The sequence below is a fragment of the Saimiri boliviensis genome, chromosome 20, assembly GCF_048565385.1.
Source record: "Saimiri boliviensis isolate mSaiBol1 chromosome 20, mSaiBol1.pri, whole genome shotgun sequence".
NCBI lineage: Eukaryota > Metazoa > Chordata > Mammalia > Primates > Cebidae > Saimiri > Saimiri boliviensis.
In genome coordinates this window covers 27,220,366-27,238,310 of record NC_133468.1, presented here as the reverse complement: position 1 = coordinate 27,238,310, position 17,945 = coordinate 27,220,366, and the positions used below count along the sequence as shown (strand labels likewise).

General features: G+C 49.1%; 1 protein-coding gene and 1 pseudogene across 1 annotated transcript in view; both read right to left on the bottom strand.

Moving 5' to 3' along the window:
- Positions 1-17,665, bottom strand: part of FOXK1 (forkhead box K1) — a 94,322-nt gene extending 76,657 nt beyond the window's left edge. Inside the window, exon 1 of the mRNA XM_039460594.2 lies at positions 17,070-17,665. Within this exon, the coding sequence (XP_039316528.1) occupies positions 17,070-17,650 (581 nt within the window). The 5' untranslated portion in view covers positions 17,651-17,665. The remainder of the gene's footprint in view (positions 1-17,069) is intronic.
- LOC120360448 (small nucleolar RNA U13) lies at positions 9,476-9,570 on the bottom strand (annotated as a pseudogene).
- Positions 17,666-17,945: the final 280 nt, after the last annotated feature.

The following is a 17,945-nucleotide window of genomic DNA, read 5'->3' as shown; positions in this document are numbered from 1 at the left end:
ACAAGAAACACAAGCAGTTTGATGTGAAGAGAAATTGGTAATAAAAGATGCTGATGAGCTCCACTGAAATGCACAGATATGGAAGAGTAGAATTCTGTGGCCTAGGGCAGGGGTGTGCAGATGGGCTACCAGGCATGGCCAGAAAGAAAGCAGGTTCTGGGGTCCACGTAGTCTCCAGCTCAGCTCGGCAGCCACAGACAGCACTTAACAAATGTGTGTGGTGCGTTCCAGTAAAACTTTATTTACAAATACAGGCGGCTGGCTAGGTCTGGCCCACAGGCTGCAGCTGGCTACCTTGATCTGAAAAGTTGGTTACGACTATGGGCTGGCTGTTCAGCGAGCCACTGCCCTCTTTCTCCTGGGCACAGTGCCTTCCCTTGGGGTAGCCGGAGACTGAGCTCTGGTCACTGGCTTGAGTGGAAGTTGAGATCTGCTGCTTCTGGGCCTGGCCTCCCCTGGACCCCTGAGACCCTCCCTCTCTTTCTCCAGATGCAGATACCACTGCAGCAGGCACAGCCATGCCCAGGCCACTGGACTCCAGAATCACCCCTTGAAGGAGGCATTTTCTTTTCTTTTTTTTTTTTTGAGATGGAGTTTTGCTCTGTCACCCAGGCTGGAGTGCAGTGGTGTGAGGATCTCAGCTCACTGCAGCCTCTGTCTCCTGGGTTCAAGGGATTCTCCTGCCTCAGCCTCCCAAGTAGCTGGGATTACAGGTGTACACCACCATGCCTGGCTACATTTTTGTATTTTTAGTAGAGACGGGGTTTCTCCGTGTTGGTCAGGCTGGTCTTGAACTCCTGACCTCAGGTGATTCACCTGCCTCAGCCTCCCAAAGTGCTGGGATTACAGGCATGAGCCACTGCACCCGGCTATTTTTTGTATTTTTAGTAGGGGTGGGGTTTCGCCATGTTAGCCAGGTTGGTCTCAAACTCCTGACCTCAGGTGATCCACCTGCCTCGGCCTCCTGAAGTGCTGGGATTACAGGCGGGAATCACAATGCAGGGCCACAGGACATTTCAAAAGGAGCCTTTAACAGGGGTCTGGAGGGCAGGCTCCCTGCCTCAGGGTACCTTGTGACCACAGACAACTTCATTGGGTCTGCAAAATTCCACAGTTTTCACCAGACCTTCCTGATCATTTCTACCTCAAAGCCAACTGCAGAAAATCATACTTGTGCCACTGAGGTCAATGGGGTAAACTGAGGCAGCAGCCACAACCAGTCACCAGGGAACTCGAAGACCTGTAACCTCTTCAAAGGCACTGCTGAGCAGCAGTGTTTGTGGTCACTTCAATTTAACTCAAAAACTAAAGCCAGGGCCAGACACAGTGGCTTACACCTGTAATCTCGGCATTTTGGGAAGCTGAGGCAGATGGATTGCTTGAACCCAGGAGTTCAAGACCAGCCTGGACACATGGTAAAACCCCATCTCTACAAAAAATACAATAATTAGCTGGGTGTAATGATGTACACCTGTAGTCCCAGCTGTCCAGGAGGCTGAGGTGGGAGGATCATCTAAACACTGGGAGCTAGAGGCTGCAGTGAGCCATGATTGCACCACTGGACTCCAGCCTGGGCAAGAGTGAGACACTGTATCCAAAAAAAAGAAAAAAGAGAAAAAAACTAAAGCCAAATGAAAAATTCAGTTCTGTAGTGACATAAGCCACATTTCATTTTAAATAAAAATCATTATTATTTTTGAGATGGAGTCTTGTTCTGTTCCCCAGGCTGCAGTGCAGTGGTGTGATCTCAGCTCACTGCAATCTCCACCTCCCAGGTTCAAGTGATTCTCCTGCCTCAGCCTCCCGAGTAGCTGGGACTACAGGTGTACACCACCACGCCCAGCTAATTTTTATATTTTTAGTAGAGACGGGGTTTCACCATGTTGGCCAGGCTGGTCTCAAATTCCTGACCTCAGATGATCCTCTCGCCTCGGCCTCCCAACATGCTGGGATTACAGGCGTGAGCCAACGAGTCCAGCCTTGAGCCATCTTTCAAACACTCAACAGCCACACATGCCTAGTGGCGGCCATGCTGGACAGCACAGATATAAAACATTTCTACCACCATATAAAGTGCTACTCGCCATGACATCCCTGATTGGCCAATCCAAGGGTAGGCGAGCCTGTAAAATCTATCCACACCACAATTTATGGAGAAAAACAGAATTGCGAAGGAAGCTGGATATTCTAGCCAAATCTTCTTGCAGGGTAGGCACCAAATTCAGGCTGCCAATGTTCCCTGGTTAATATGGAATCTAACCCGAGGGAGGTGGACGTTCTGCAGGGAAAGATGTTTTCATCAAGCGGTGATGAATCACTGCTCCCAATGCCAGGGCGGTACGGCCAAGCAGACAGCATGGCTCCATCCCAAGGGCAGAGGGAGCGAACACAAACTTTGCAGTCTTCCTCCTTCTGGAGCCTCATGGCTGAGGCCGGCCTGCTCTGCTGCCTGACAATATCAGCTATCATGTTAAACGTTCTTTCAGAGTCAGCTCCAAAGAGTTACTAAGTTTACAAATCATTTTTCATTGACTAATTCTAGCCAGGGCTTCTTGGTGAGGCGTAGGAGGTTCCCTAATTTCATTGGTAAACTGTATCCAAGTCACAGGACGGGAGGGTGTATTTCTGGGAAGGTTTTCTATAGAGAACTAATCCCACCCGCAGCAGCGGCTTGTGCCTTTATGCAGGCGTCAGTCCCTCTGGCTCCTGGGTTTGGGGAATGAGACGGCCTCTGCTGACAGACGCTCTGCAGCTCCCTGCAACTAACTGACCCTGGTGGACTCCCAGCCACAGGTGAGACCCACACCGGTCCTCCTACAGACAAGGCTGACACAAAGCTCCAACTTTAGGTTATGACATTATTTTGGGGTTCTATATGCTGCGCCCAACAAAAACAAAAATAAAGACCAAGCCCCAGAACATATCTGTGAGACAGAGCACTGTTTGGGCCTGTGGGCAGGGCTGGGAGGAGCCTCTATCACAACTGTATGTTCCGAAAAACAGTAAGGACCTTTCACCTTCGTGATACAAATCACAAAAAGCAAGCTTTTTCAGAACAGGCAGACGACTGCTTTTATTCTCTGTATAATACTGATTTACTATGATTTATAGTAAGAAGGGAAAGAAAGAGAGAAATTTCTCCCAGGAGTTCCCATCAGACTGGGGAGGGAGAAAATGAATTTTTATGCTTATCCAAAGTGGCACAGTTTTTCAAAAAGTCTGCTTATTTTGATGTAAATGTTCCAAAGTAAAGAAACAAACAAACAAGACTTAAGAAAAGTTTCATGAAAAATTCCACACCACAATGACCACAATGTTTCCATATAAACACATCCTGGCTGGTCGTAGTGGCTCATGCCTATAATTTTAACACTTTGGGAAGCCCAGGTGGGAGGATCCTGTGAGCTCAGGAGTTCAAGATCAGCCTGGGTGGGCGCGGTGGCTCACGCCTGTAATCCCAGTACTTAGGGAGGCTGAAGCGGATGGATCACGAGGTCAAGAGATTGAGACCATCCTGGTCAATATGGTGAAACTCCATCTCTACTAAAAATAGAAAAAATTAGCTGGGCTTGGTGGCGTGTGCCTGTAATCCCAGCTACTTGGGAGGCTGAGGCAGGAGAATTGCCTGAACCCAGGAGGCGGAGGTTGTGGTGAGCCGAGACAGCGCCATTGCACTCCAGCCTGGGTAACAAGAGCGAAACTCCGCCTCAAAAAAAAAAAAAAAAAAAAAAGATCAGCCTGGGCAACATAGCAAAACACAGATCTTTATTTAAAAAAAAAAAAAAAATTAGCCAGGTATGGTGATGTGCACCTGTAGTTCCAGCTACTCAGGAGGTTGAGGCAGGAGGATTGCTTGAGCCCAGGAGTTGGAGGCTACAGTGAGCTGTGATCATGCCATCGCATTTCCAGCCTGGGCAACAACACCCGGTCTCTACAAAAAAAGTTTTGGGCCGGGCACGGTGGCTCAAGTCTGTAATCCCAGCACTTTGGGAGGCCGAGGCGGTTGGATCACGAGGTCAAGAGATCAAGACCATCCTGGTCAACATGGTGAAACCTCGTCTCTACTAAAAATACAAAAAATTAGCTGGGCATGGTGGCGCGTGCCTGTAATCCCAGCTACTCAGGAGGCTGAGGCAGGAGAATTGCCTGAACCCGGGAGGTGGAGGTTGCGGTGAGCCGAGATCGCGACATTGCACTCCAGCCTGGGTAACAAGAGTGAAACTCCATCTCAAAAAAAAGTTTTGTTTGTTTGTTTGTTTGAAAGAGATTATTTATAGCCAGATGAGGTGGCTCACATCTGAGCACAGTGGGAGGCAAAGGCTAGAGGACCACCTGAGCCTAGGAGTTCAAGACCAGCCTGGGCAAAAGAACAACACTGTCTCAAAATCAATCAATCAATCAAACAAACAAAACAACAATGACAAAAACAAGTTCTGTTATCGACTTTACTCCAGGACTGACCTGGGGCACCCCAACCCTGTCCCACCTTCCTCCTCACTCTGCTGTTCTCCAGGGAAAGAGACCCCCACATCTGTGCCTGAAAGGCCAGGGGCACCATCACAGAGTGGCCTGGGAGACAGAGAGGCCCCCAGGGAAAATAACAGCAGAAACTGATGGGATGAATTGTGCCACCCTAAATTATCAAAAAGTTACTGTACATTAAAAAAAAAATGCTAAATTTAGCCAAGTCATGTCACAAGATGCTAATAAGGCCAATGACTAAATTATGTAACTTTTTTATTTCTATAAAAATATGCTTTTGCTGTGAACCTAAAACTGCTCTACAAATAGTCTATTAAAATATGCTGTGTCATTCAACTTTTAAAACAGATTTAAAAATTAACTGACTTCAAAAAGCCTGTTCCTATAAAAGATTTCTACTTTACAAAAGATAGCTTATGGGGTTCGAAGGGATCACGTTTAACTACCAGTTGAACCTCAGGATTAAACAGACTTTGTTTGGTATAATTATATTAACATTAGAAGATCTGCGTAACTCAATCAATATTCTTCCCAATGGCCAATGTATGATATTACAAAATCACACAGGGGGGCAAAAGATTCATTCAAAATGAAAGACAGAGCAATGAGCTTTAATGTAACACAGTACAAAACATCCATGGACATAACAGAGGGTTTCTTAAGACCAGGAGTTTGAGACTAGCCAGGGAAACATGGCAGGACCCCATCGTGACCAAAAAAAAAAAAAAAAAGAAAGAAAGAAATAAGCTGGTCTGGTGGCACTCACCTGTGGTCCCAGCTACTCAGAAAGCTGAGGTGGGAGAATTGCTTGAGCCCAGGAGGTCAAAGCTGCAGTGAGCTATCATTACACCACTGCACTCCAGCCTAGGCAACAGAGCAAGATGCTGTCTCAAAAAATAAATAAATAGGCCGGGCACGGTGGCTCAAGCCTGTAATCCAAGCACTTCGGGAGGCCGAGGCGGGTGGATCACAAGGTCAAGAGATCGAGACCATCCTGGTCAACATGGTGAAACCCCGTCTCTACTAAAAATACAAAAAATTAGCTGGGCATGGTGGCGCGTGCCTGTAATCCCAGCTACTCAGGAGGCTGAGGCAGGAGAATTGCCTGAACCCAGGAGGCATAAGTTGCGGTGAGCCGAGATCGCACCATTGCACTCCAGCCTGGGTAACAAGAGTGAAACTCCGTCCCCCCCCAAAAAAATAAATAAATAGAGACTACCCAGCTAGCAGCATGGCTCATGCCTGTAATCCCAGCACTTTGGGAGGCCAAGGTGGGCAGATCACCTCAAGTCAGGAGTTTAAGACCAGCCTGGCTAACATGATGAAACCCCATCTCTACTAAAAATACAAAATTAGCCAGGCATGCTGGCACACGCCTGTAATCCCAGCTATTCAGGAGGCTGAGGCAGGAGAACTGCTTGAACACGGGCGGCAGAGGTTGCAGTAAGCTGAGATGGTGCCACTGCACTCCAACCTAAACGACAGAGCAAGACTCCATCTCAAAACAAAACAAACAAGCAAAAGAAACTATCCCTTGTCAGGTTTTAGTGAGGTATCAAGGATCATCCACAATATCTGAAAAGGCCACTAAAATATTCCCTTTTCCAACTACGTATCTGCAGGAGGCTGGCTGGTCTCCATGTACTTCAGCCTAAACCACACATCAGAGCCAACTCAAAGCAGAAGCAGCCATGGATTCCAGCTGCCTTCTATTAAGCCAGACATTATAGATTCTACGAAAAAACCTCTTAGTCTATTTTTTTGAAGGGGGATAATTTAGTGTTTTTTTTTTTAAATAAAAATATTTTTGAGGCCGGGTGCGGTGGCTCAAGCCTGTAATCCCAGCACTTTGGGAGGCCGAGTTGGGCAGATCATGAGGTCAAGAGATCAAGACCACCCTGGCCAACATGGTGAAACCCCATCTCTACTAAAAATACAAAAAAATTAGCTGGGCGTGGTGGCCTGCTCCTGTAGTCCCAGCTACTCGGGAGGCTGAGGCAGGAGAACTGCTTGAATCCTGGAGGTGGAGGTTGCAGTGAGCCGAAATCGTGCCACTGCACTCCAGCCTGGCACCTGGCAACAAAGCGAGACTCTGTCTCAAAAAAAAAAAAAATTATATATATATATAGATAGATAGATAGATAGTTATTGCTATTTTTGAGCAGATGAAGAAGTATGTATATTTTAATTTCTAATATGGTCAGCATCAACAGATATAGCCCATATAAACCAAAGCTCTTTGGGGTCCCCAGTAGTGTGTAGGAATATCAGAGTATAAAAGGGCCCTGAGACTAAAACGAATCTGGGAATTGCTGGTTTAAGCAGAGAACGTCCAGCAGCCATTCTGCCCCCAAAGAGAACCATGCTCTTTGACACTTAGGGGAACAAAACAGGGGAGGAACTTCAGAATACCAGGGTCTCTGCTAAAGGGCAGGGCCTCACCCCCCTGGATACATGGGAGCCATTGAGGTTTCCAGGCACGGCAGCAACATAAATCAGAGTGCAGCATCCTCTGAGGAAACAGATAAAAGACAGTTCACACCTTTTCCAGTAAGGTTAAATGCAGATTCTTCTTAATCAAATCATGTATAAAATCCCCATCTGGACCAGGCATGGTGGCTCATGCCTATAATCCCAGCACTTTGGGAGGCTGAGTGGGCAGATCATTTGAGATCAGGAGTTCAAAACCAGCCTGGCCACCATGGTGAAACCCCGTCTCTACTAAAATTACAAAAATTAGCTGGGACACCTGTAATCCCAGCTACTCGGGAGGCGGAGGCAGGAGAATCACTTGAACCCAGGAGGCAGAGGTTGCAGTGAGCTCAGATTGTACCACTGCACTCCAGCCTGGGAGACAGAGTGAGACTCTGTCTCAAAAAAGAAAAAGAAAAGAAAAAGAAACCCATCTGTATTCTGTATGTTTATTGATTAGTTTGTCTATCTCCTGAAAATTATTCTTAGGAGAAAAAAGCTATGCATTTGCAAGCAGTGCATGATTTAATGATAGAACTGTTATGTTTAAATAAAGCAAGTCATGCCCGAACTCATCTTCACAGCGTCCGAGGAGAAAACATATATCGTCAACACTGTAGAAATGGGTCTCAGATGAGGTGAGTTCTTTTTTCTTTTTCTTTTTTTTTTTTCTTGAGACAGAGTCTCACTCAGTTGCCAGGCTGGACTCGATCTTGGCTCACTGAAACCTCCGCATCCCAGGTTCAAGCGATTCATACTGTCTCAGCCTCCTGAGTGGCTGCGATTACAGGCGCGTGCCACCACGTTTGGCTAATTTTTGTATTTTTAGTAGAGTCGAGGTTTCACCACGTTGGCCGGGAAGGTCATGATCTCCTGACCTTGTGATCCGCCTGCTTCAGCCTCCCAAAGTGCTGGGATTACAGTCGTGAGCCATCGCGCCTGAGTGAGGCGAGTTCTTAAACCCTGGTTCCTCGAATCCTGGGAGCATGCCGAACGCCTTCTTGGTTTTGCTTTGTAAATTCACCAACTACACTCACATGCACATTCTGTTTTCATCCTTTCTAATTACCCAGCAACATTTTACCAGGAAACTAGAAACTCATGAAAAGTAATAGTTGCAATGAAAATTAACTATAAGATGGCCCAACAAGTCACAATGCAGGGGCCTATTTCCAGGAAATCAAAGTAAGAGCATTTTATATAATCCTCTCATTTTAATATGAAATGCTTTAAATGCAGGGTAATTATGGAAATGAGGCATTGCTGCAATTTGGGTTGTCATTAATTTAGCAAGTTTATCCTCTGACATTCACAAGATGCAAAAACAGCAAATCGTAAATTACTCTATCTCCAAATCAAATGCTTTAGTTTCATTTCAGCACATAATTTTAAACATAACTGCGTCTTTTCCAAAAGTACTAAATATGAACACCACTACGTTCTACACTTTTAGCACCCGCAAACTCTATTCCCCGTCAATATGACAAAGGCTTTCATGCGGATGTTCTAAATTCAGTTCAATAATACTACATGATAACATCCTTCTCATAGATTGACTTTTAACATTCTATATAAGTTTTCTTAAATGGGCAGCAAGCTGAAAAAATTCAACGTGAACCAAATACTAGAAGTGGCTCATATTTTTAACACAGACCCAATGTACTTGCCACGCGCCCACAAACCTTTTTAAAGTAACTTTTAACAAGTTGACAGTCTTGCTTGGAACAAATATATGTGATACACAGTAACTGCCAACTAGCAAAAAACCAGAATAAAGCCTTTATTCGGAGATGCCGCATTTCGTATTTTGACTATCAAGATACAACCTGACTGAAACTAAAGCTTCACCCCGCTCCGGGAAGCAGCTCCCCTCCATCCTCTGCAGAAGTAACCGTTCTCCCTGGCTCCGTTTTACCCAATGGGAACATTCCTTCCTTCAGCAGATCCTGCAACCCAGATCTGCTCCTCCCCAGGGAGCAGATCTGGGTGCAGATCCGGGGCTGCAGGTCTCAGGACAGGCCTTTGTCTCCTCCATGGCTTCCTTCACTAGGAGAACAACCCTTTCTAATCAGAGCCCTTCCCTGCCTTTCTCACTGCAGGTTGATCGGAGCTCCATATGGAGAAGACAGTCAGCAACACCTGAATTTTCACATCTACCCACTGGAAAGAGACTGATCTGACACCTTCTCTTGTCCCAAGTACAAAGCCAAGCATGACCCAGGCACTGCGTCACCTAAGGGGATGGGGGAGGGCAGTGACAAGGGTGGGACAACTCCAAGAGAAGAGGAATGCCGTGTCCATCCCTTGATGCCAGATAGTGGGGCGTTGGGCACAAGCTTACTGACTTCCCTATATCTGGGTGACTTTCCAGTTAATTTCAAGATAATGTCATGTCAATCTATAACGAACTGTATGATGGTTATACAATGTATAAAACTAATTCAATATTCTTCAAGTGACCAGTTGGAAATAGCCATGAGAAACAGGATTCCATATGTTTTATTTATTAATTAATTTTTCAGGTCAGACAGGTAACGTGCCAATGTCGTAACAATGTTACAGGGTGGCACATTTCACGCACCGTGTGAAAACACCGCCCATGAACTACAAAACGATCTCCGGATGTTTTTAAAGGGGCTAAAACATTTATGTAGTAAAATGCTTTGGTGGTTACAATTAATTACTTCTTCTCATGGCACATGTGCAGAGGCTGTGATCCGTAACACCTGCCATTCATACTACGCCTCTCAGCAGGTGGAGCATGGCAACCCGGCCAGGTATCCGAAGCTGGCAGCTAAAATGAACCACAAAAAAGTACAGGTGCCTCGGTGCAGTGGCTCACATCTGCAATCCCAGCACTTTGGGAGGCGGAGGTGGGCAGATCACCTGAGGTCAGGAGTTCAAGACTGGCCTGGGCAACATGGCAAAACCCCCTCTCTACTAAAAATACAAAAATTAGCCAGGCGTGGTGGTGGACACCTGTAATCACAGCTACTTACTCGGGAGGCTGAGGGAGAACTGTTTGAACTTCGGAGGCAGAGGCTTCAGTGAGCCGAGATTGTGCCACTGCACTCCAGCCTTGGCAACAAGAGTGAAACTCTATCTCAAAAAAAAAAAAAAAAAAAAAGTACAGGTGAGAACAAATTAAGGGACCCAGGCAATGACCACCGAAAGCTGCTAATGTTACAAATGGCGGACGTCCGGACATTTTCCGCACACGCCACCACCTATAAGGCAGTTCTGGCAGAAAAGGAAAACCAAACCAAACCAAACACCTGAGTCTGATCAAATCCCCGGGTCTAGTAACCAATGTACAGAAATGACAAGGGGGAGGGACATAGTGAATGGATGCTACAGAATCCAATCTTAAAGGCAGGTGTGGGGAACTACACAGGACAAATGACCTTATGAGAAAAAAAGCAGGGGGTGCTGGATGCAGTGGCTCACACCTGTAATCCCAGCACTTTGAGAGGCTGAGGCGGGCAGATCACTGGAGGTCAGGAGTTGGAGGCCAGCCTGGCCAACATGGTGAAACCCCGTCTCTACTATAAATACAAAAATTAGCCAGGTGTGATGGGGCATGCCTGTACTCCCAGCTACTCAAGAGGCTGAGGCAGGAGAATCACTTGAACCTGGAAGGTGGAGGTTGCAGTGAGCTGAGATCACGAGACCGTACTCCAGCCTGAGCGACAAAGCGAGACTCCGTTTCAAAAAAAAAGAAAGAAAGAAATAATCATGCAGACAGTAAGAGAAACCTTCGGACTGATTGAGGACAGTAAGAAATTATCATTCATTTTTTAGGTGTGATAATGACATTGTGGTTAAGTTTCTTGTAAAAAAAGAATTATCTTCCAGAAATTTTGGTTGAAATATTTACAGACAAAGAAAGATGACATCTGTGATTTGCTTCCAAATAACTGGGACGAGGGGGAAAGGTGAATGGGGGTAAAGATAACACAAGCCTGGCCACCAGACAATAGCTACTGACGCCGGCAACAGGCACATGGAAGGAAGCTCATTACTCTACATTTGAAATCGCCCATGATAAAAAAAGTGTGTTTTTAAAAAGCAGCCGGGGCCGGGCGCGGTGGCTCAAGCCTGTAATCCCAGCACTTTGGGAGGCCAAGGCGGGTGGATCACGAGGTCGAGAGATCCAGATCATCCTGGTCAACATGGTGAAACCCCGTCTCTACTAAAAATACAAAAAAAAATTAGCTGGGCATGGTGGCACGTGCCTGTAATCCCAGCTACTCAGGAGGCTGAGGCAAGAGAATTGCTTGAACCCAGGAGGTGGAGGTTGCGGTGAGCCGAGATCGCGCCATTGCACTCCAGCCCAGGTAACAAGAGCGAAACTCCGTCTCAAAAAAAAAAAAAAAAAAAAAAAAGCAGCCGGGTATCCAGGCGCAGTGGCTCAAACCTGTAATCCCAGCAGTTTGGGAGGCCGAGGAAGGTGGATCATGAGATCAGGAGATCGAGACCATCCTGGCTAACAAAGTGAAACCCATTTCTACTAAAAATACAAAGAATTAGCTGGGTGTGGTGGCATGAGCCTGTAATTTCAGCTACTTGGGAGCCTGAGGAGGAGAATCACTTGAACCCAGGAAATGGAGGTTGCAGTGAGCCCACTATACTCCAGCGTGGGCAACAGAGTATGACTCTGTCTCAAAAAAAAAAAAAAAAAAAGCAGCTGGGCATGGTGGCTCATGCCTGTAATTCCAACACTTTAGGAGGCCAAGGTGAGAGGATCGTTTGAGGCCAGGAATTCCAGACTAATCTGGGCAATATGGCAAAACCTGTCTCTACAAAATTAAAAAAAAAAAAAAAAAAAAAAAGTAACCATGTTCACTGCAGACAATATGGAAAACACATAAAAGTATAAAGAAAAAAAGATGCCCATATGACTCTTACCACTGAAAGTTATCACAAACAGAAGTCTTGTTCTCACTGTAATTATTCAAGTAATCTACATTTACTATAAAAATACTGGGGAAAAGGCTGCAGAAAAAAAGGGGAGAGCAAGTATAGGATATGGTCAGGGTCTCTTAGGTTCATGAATAAAGCACATTTTTTGAATTCTGAATTGGGTAACTCAAACTCAAAATTAAGCGGCATCAAGCCAAAATTGGCAGGGTGCCATGGCTCACGCCTGTAATCCCAGCACTTTGGGAGGCCAAGGCAGTGGATCCCCTGAGGTCAGGAGTTTGAGACCAGCCTGGCCAACATGGTGAAACCCTGTCTCTACTAAAAAAAAACAAAATACAAAAATTAGTCAGGCATGATGGTACACGCCTGTAATCCCAGTTACTTGGGAGGCTGAGGCAGGAGAATCGCTTGAACTCGGGAAGCAGAGGTTGCAGTGAGCGGAGATCCCGCCCCTGCACTCCGCCTGGATGACAGAGTGAGACTGTCTCAAAACAAAAACAAAAACAAAAGAAGAATTCAGTTGGTACATTCACTACATAAAAAAAAAAATTAAGTGGCATCAAGGACGACAGCACACACACATGTGCACACACACCTCACACCCGTCTCCCCATAATGGAAGAAGGCTGTCTGAATTCTCCCATGACAGGCTCACTGGTCCTTTTAGGACACCAGGCTAAATCAATGATGTTATCTTTCTCCTATGGAAGCTGAAAATTCATTAGTCCATTAATTTGTTCACTTGACAAACAGAACTCAGTTGTTGTGTACCTAATGCCAGCCAGTGCCTGTACCAGGTCTCTGGGGAAAGATCGTAAATTATCGGCCCCAGCCACAGGGAGCTTACGGTTTAGAAGATACGCTACCACAGAGACCCAGGCAGTGCCTCCAAGTCAACACCAAGCAAGATCAGAATCCATGCACACTCTCCTGTGCCTGGGAGCTCTGGCGACACGCTCACCCACCACACACAGCATCAGATACCCAGTGGACCAAGATCAGCTCTAAGCTGGGTCACAAGCCATTTTTTTCTGCCGCCAGTGATTAAGAATATTGAAGATTTTGAATTACATACTTTCAGTAACAAAGAGGGGTGAATTCTGACATCCTTCCTGAATGGGAGGTGTACAGAGGGTGTGTGTTACATGCACCTGATCCAAGGTGAAGAGGGCGGCCTGGGATGACATAGCTTTGGAAAATGGTGTGAGCACCAACATGACATGGACTTCCCACCAAATCCAAGCGCGCTCAAGGCAATCACACTCCGACACAGCAAGAGAATTTGTAGTTTGCAGTAAAGAAATTCACAACTTCCAATAGCAATGGCAATAGAGGTACCAAAGCCCAAGAGAAAACAGACACAGTAATTCTTGACATTTGATGATGAATTTCCCACTCAGGGGTGACAAAAACTTATTCATCTAACTTCCTTGCTCTGAATTCCTTAAAATTTCTTAATGACTTTCAATGTAACGGGGTTAAGAATTGTGGTTTTTTTGTTTGTTTTTGTTTGTTTGAGAGGGAGTCTTGCTCTGTCACCCAGGCTGGAGTGCAGTGGCATGATCCCAGCTCACTGAAACCTCTGCCTCAGTCTCCCAAGTAGCTGGGCTACAGGCATGAGCCATGCCCAGCTAATTTTTGTATTTTTCGTAGAGATGGAGTTTTGCCATATTGGCCAGGGTGGTCTTGAATTCCTGACCTCAAGTGATCCACCCACCTTGGCCTCCCAAAGTGCTGGGATTACAGGCATGAGCCACCACACCTGGCCAGGCTTAAGAATCTTTAACCAAAAAGAAGTTTATGACAGCCTGTTCTACATATGTGACTAGTTACGAGTAAGTTTTCTAAAATTAAAAAAAAAAAAAAAAGGCCGGGCGCGGTGGCTCAAGCTTGTAAGCCCAGCACTTTGGGAGGCCAAGGCGGGTGGATCACGAGGTCGAGAGATCGAGACCATCTTGGTCAACATGGTGAAACCCCGTGTCTACTAAAAATACAAAACATTAGCTGGGCATGGTGGCACGTGCCTGTAATCCCAGCTACTCAGGAGGCTGAGGCAGGAGAATTGCCTGAACCCAGGAGGCAGAGGTTGCGGTGAGCCGAGATCGCGCCATTGCACTCCAGCCTGGGTAACAAGAGTGAAACTCCGTCTCAAAAAAAAAAAAAGTGAGGTGGGGGAATCACACCTGTAATCCCAGCACTTAGGGAGGCTGAGGCAGGCACATCACGGGGTCAGGAGATCCAGACCATCCTGGCTAAGATGGTGAAACCCCATTTCTACTAAAAATACAAAAAAAAATCAGCCAGGCGTGCCTATAGTCCCAGCTCCTTGGGAGGCTGAGGCAGGAGAATTGCTTGAACCCAGGAAGCAGAGTTTGCAGTGAGCCGAGATTGTGCCACTGTGCTCCAGCCTGGGAGACAGAGCAAGACTCCGTCTCAAAAAAAAAAAAAAAAAGTGAAACTGCTTGAACTGCTAAACATTTTTGTTGACAGACTTTGGCAGCTTTCAGAAGCAAACAGCTTTACGGTCGGGCGAGTTGGCTCACGCCTGTAATCCCAGCACTTTGGGAGGCTGAGGCACGTAGATCACTTGAGGTCAGGAGTTTGCGACCAGCCTGGCCAACATGGTGAAACCCTGTGTCTACTAAAAAACACAAAAATTAGCCAAGTGGTGGCGCACGCCTGTAATCTCAACTACTTAGGAGGCTGAGGCACAAGAATCACTTGCATCTCAGAGGTAGAGGTTGCAATGAGATAAGATTGCGCCACTGCACTCTAGCCTGGGTAACAGAAGAGACTTCATCTCAAAGCGACAACAACAACAACAACAAAAGCAGCAGCAGCAAAGAGCTCTTCTCTAGGTGGGTGGACATGGACATCCATTTAATGTCTTCCTTCTGCGCATCTGCTCTGTTCTTGTAAATTTTACATTGCTGCCTACATAGATATTGCTCACATGTGCAGGTGAAGTCAAATAAAAACAGACAGGCACAGTGGGCTGAGCACTTCACGCACATCTAATGCACCAAGTCAGCAAGCGGGCATCTGTTTAGCCTGACAGCTCTGCCACGATGCCCTGTAATGTACCCACTAAGAAGACGAGCTCCCTGGAGCATAAATGTGCAGGGACTGTATACACTGATAACATTTCATAAATAACAGACTTGTTACTGGCCTATTCAGTGACGATCTCAGGTCAAATTTTTTTCCCCTTGAGCTAGGAAAAAAATACCGTGAAAGCCTCCTTCAAGAGTCACTAAAGCTGGGTCTGACTCAGGAGTGTACCTGTTTCCACCGCTGCGACGGCAAACTGAAAACAAGACTGTTTAATGGAAGCACTCAGAGAATCTGTATTATATAAAGGTGCATTTGTAAATCATGGCTCTAAGGGGGTCCTGGGGGAGCCCACCTGTCATTTTCTTACCAGAGAGGAGACTGGCCAGGAAATGCGTTAATGGCCCCAAATGGAGAGTGTGTAGGTTATGGAAAAGAGAGAGCAGAGTAATAACTGAGGCAACTTTGTTATCTCTGGAGTTCTGATTCTACCAAAATGCACACCTTTCAGCATGGTTGAAGGTATACTTCCCCTCTCACCCCTAAGTGGGAGTGAGTCATTGTTGATGTTGCATTTCAAATTATTCAGTATCATAATTGTAACCAAACAGACACAGGTTTGTAAGTTTACAGATACAAACTTTGGGCCCTAGAAATTATCCCAGCAAAAATCCACTCCCCCACCCCATTCAAGGCGCTTATAAAAGGGAGTAATTAGACAGTCAGACAACCCTTGAACAAGAACCACATTGAAGAAATATAAACATGGGTGATGAGTTACAGGCAATCACTAAATAGAAAAAGAAAGTGGCTCCAGAGGAAATGAGTAATTAAACAGGCTTTCTCCTGATCAACAGACCTTGAGGTCGGGGCAGAGCAGAGGGTGGGGTGCTGGAAAGGAGGGAACCGGAATGGGTGGGAGGTGACCCTGGGATGCTGAGAAAAGGCACGACAGGCCTGGGCAGCCATCCAGGCCCAGCTGGGTCTCTCTGTCCCCGGTGACCTCGGGCCTGGGGGAATCTAATTGGAGCTTGGGGTCCCGCTACTCCATCTGAGGAGTACTCACTGGTGAGGTAAACTGAGGCCCGGGATTTGTGTCCTGGCCCCTCCGCACCGGGCCTCTGCCCCTTCAGCACAGCCCAAGCTCCTAGGGACCTCACACTTCCCAGAGTAACACTCTCCCATTCTCTTGTGTGACTGCACTGGGGTCCCCAGGACCCAGACTGGATGGCGTAGGGGTGGCCCAGGGCAGGCCAGACAGGGTCAAGATGGACACTGGGTTCCAGGGCGGCAGGGATAGGCACTAGGGTGACTCGAGGCTCTGGCTGGTGGAGGTAGGGGGTGGTCCTGAGAAACAGGCCAGGCTATGGTGATCCTAAAGGCCAAGTCCGGTGGGGGTCCAGGGTGACCTCACTGATTCAGCTGGGTGGAACAGGAGTGGGAGTGGCCCTTCAAGCACAGGCTTGTGGGGTTAGCAATCAGGGGTGACCCCGGGGTGCCTAGGAAGTGGAGATTGGGGTTGACCTCGGGTGTTTAGACTGGGTGGGGATGTAGATGACCCCAGGGATTCAGGCCGGTGGGGGTTCGGAATGACCCGGAGTCCAGGCCGGTGGGAGTGGGGGGCAGCAGGGATCTGGGTTAGGGGTGACCTCAGAGGCCCAACCAGTTGGGGTTGGGGTAGGGGTAGCTCCAGGAGCCCAGGCCGGTGGGAGTTGACGTCAGGCGTGACGCCAGGGCCCGCGAGATGTGGGCCGGGGTTGAACCCAGAATCCAGGCCGGTGGAGGTCGGAGGCGACCATGATGCCCAAGTCCAGGCTGCAGGGATTGGGGTGGGGGTGACCACAGGGGTCCAGAAGACAGGAGGTCCGAGTTGACCCCAGGGGGTCTAGGTCGGTGGGGGTTGGGAGCGACCAGGGGATCCAGGCCGCGGAAAGTGGAGGGGGAACCTCAGGCCTGGGCCGCAAGAATCGGGGTCGTGGTGACCCCAGAGGCCCAGGAGGCGGGGGTCGGGGTTGACCATGGAGTCCAGGCCGGTCGGGGGTTACGGGGGAGAGGAGGGGTTCAACCTGGGGAGGGCTGCAGAGATCGAGGTCAGGGGTGAGCCCTGGGTGCGGGTGGCGGGGATCGCGGGGGCCACTCACTGCTTGGGCAGCTGCAGGGCGGGCGCGCCGCGCCGCTGGAAGGCCCCGTCCACGAAGACGCCGTTCTTGCCGAGACAGCGCAGGTAGAAGTGCGGCTCCTGGAAGCTGAGCTGCAGGTGGCGCCGCGAGATGAAGCTGGACAGGCCCATGCTTAGGTCCACCGAGCCCTGCGAGGAGTTGCGGCCGATGGTGACGCTGGGCTGGCGCATGAGGAACTCGAACTCGCGGCCCTCCAGCCGCGCCAGCGCCGGCCCCGGGCTCTGCCGCACCGAGGCGGCCGCCGCGGCCACTAGGGCGGGCGCCGCGCCCTCGTCCCCGGCGCCCCCAGAGCCCGCGGCGTCCCCGGAGGAGCCCCCGGAGGAGCCGGCAGAGGAGCCCGCGCCGGCGATCGCGCTCTGAGGCAGCGGCGGCGGCGGCGGTGGCGGCGGCCCGGGCGGGGGCTGGGGCTGCGCGGGGGCCGGCGGGGGCGCGGCCGCGGGGAAGGCGGCGGCGGCGGCCGCGGCGCACAGCACGGGGCTGCAGGGCGCCGAGCGTAGCGCCAGCAGGGCGCGGGCGCCGCTGTCCTCGCCGACTTCGGCCATGTTCGCGCGGCTCCGAGCGGCCTCCGGCGGCGGCGGCAGCGGCGGCGGCGGCGCGGGGGGCGGGGAGGCCGGGGCGCGGGGCGGGCGCGGAAACCCGGGCCAGATCGCGCCGGCGCGGAGCGGAGCCTCCCAGTCCCCCGCGCGCCGCGCCCGCCGGTCCCGCCCAGCGCAGCCCACGCGGCGCGCGCCAGCTCGGTGTCGGGGGCAAGGCCTGGGCTGGCTGGGCCGGCGGGCCTCGCCCCCTGCCTGCGGGGCTGCAGGCAGCCGCCTTTCCTCCATCCGGGGCTACAGGAGA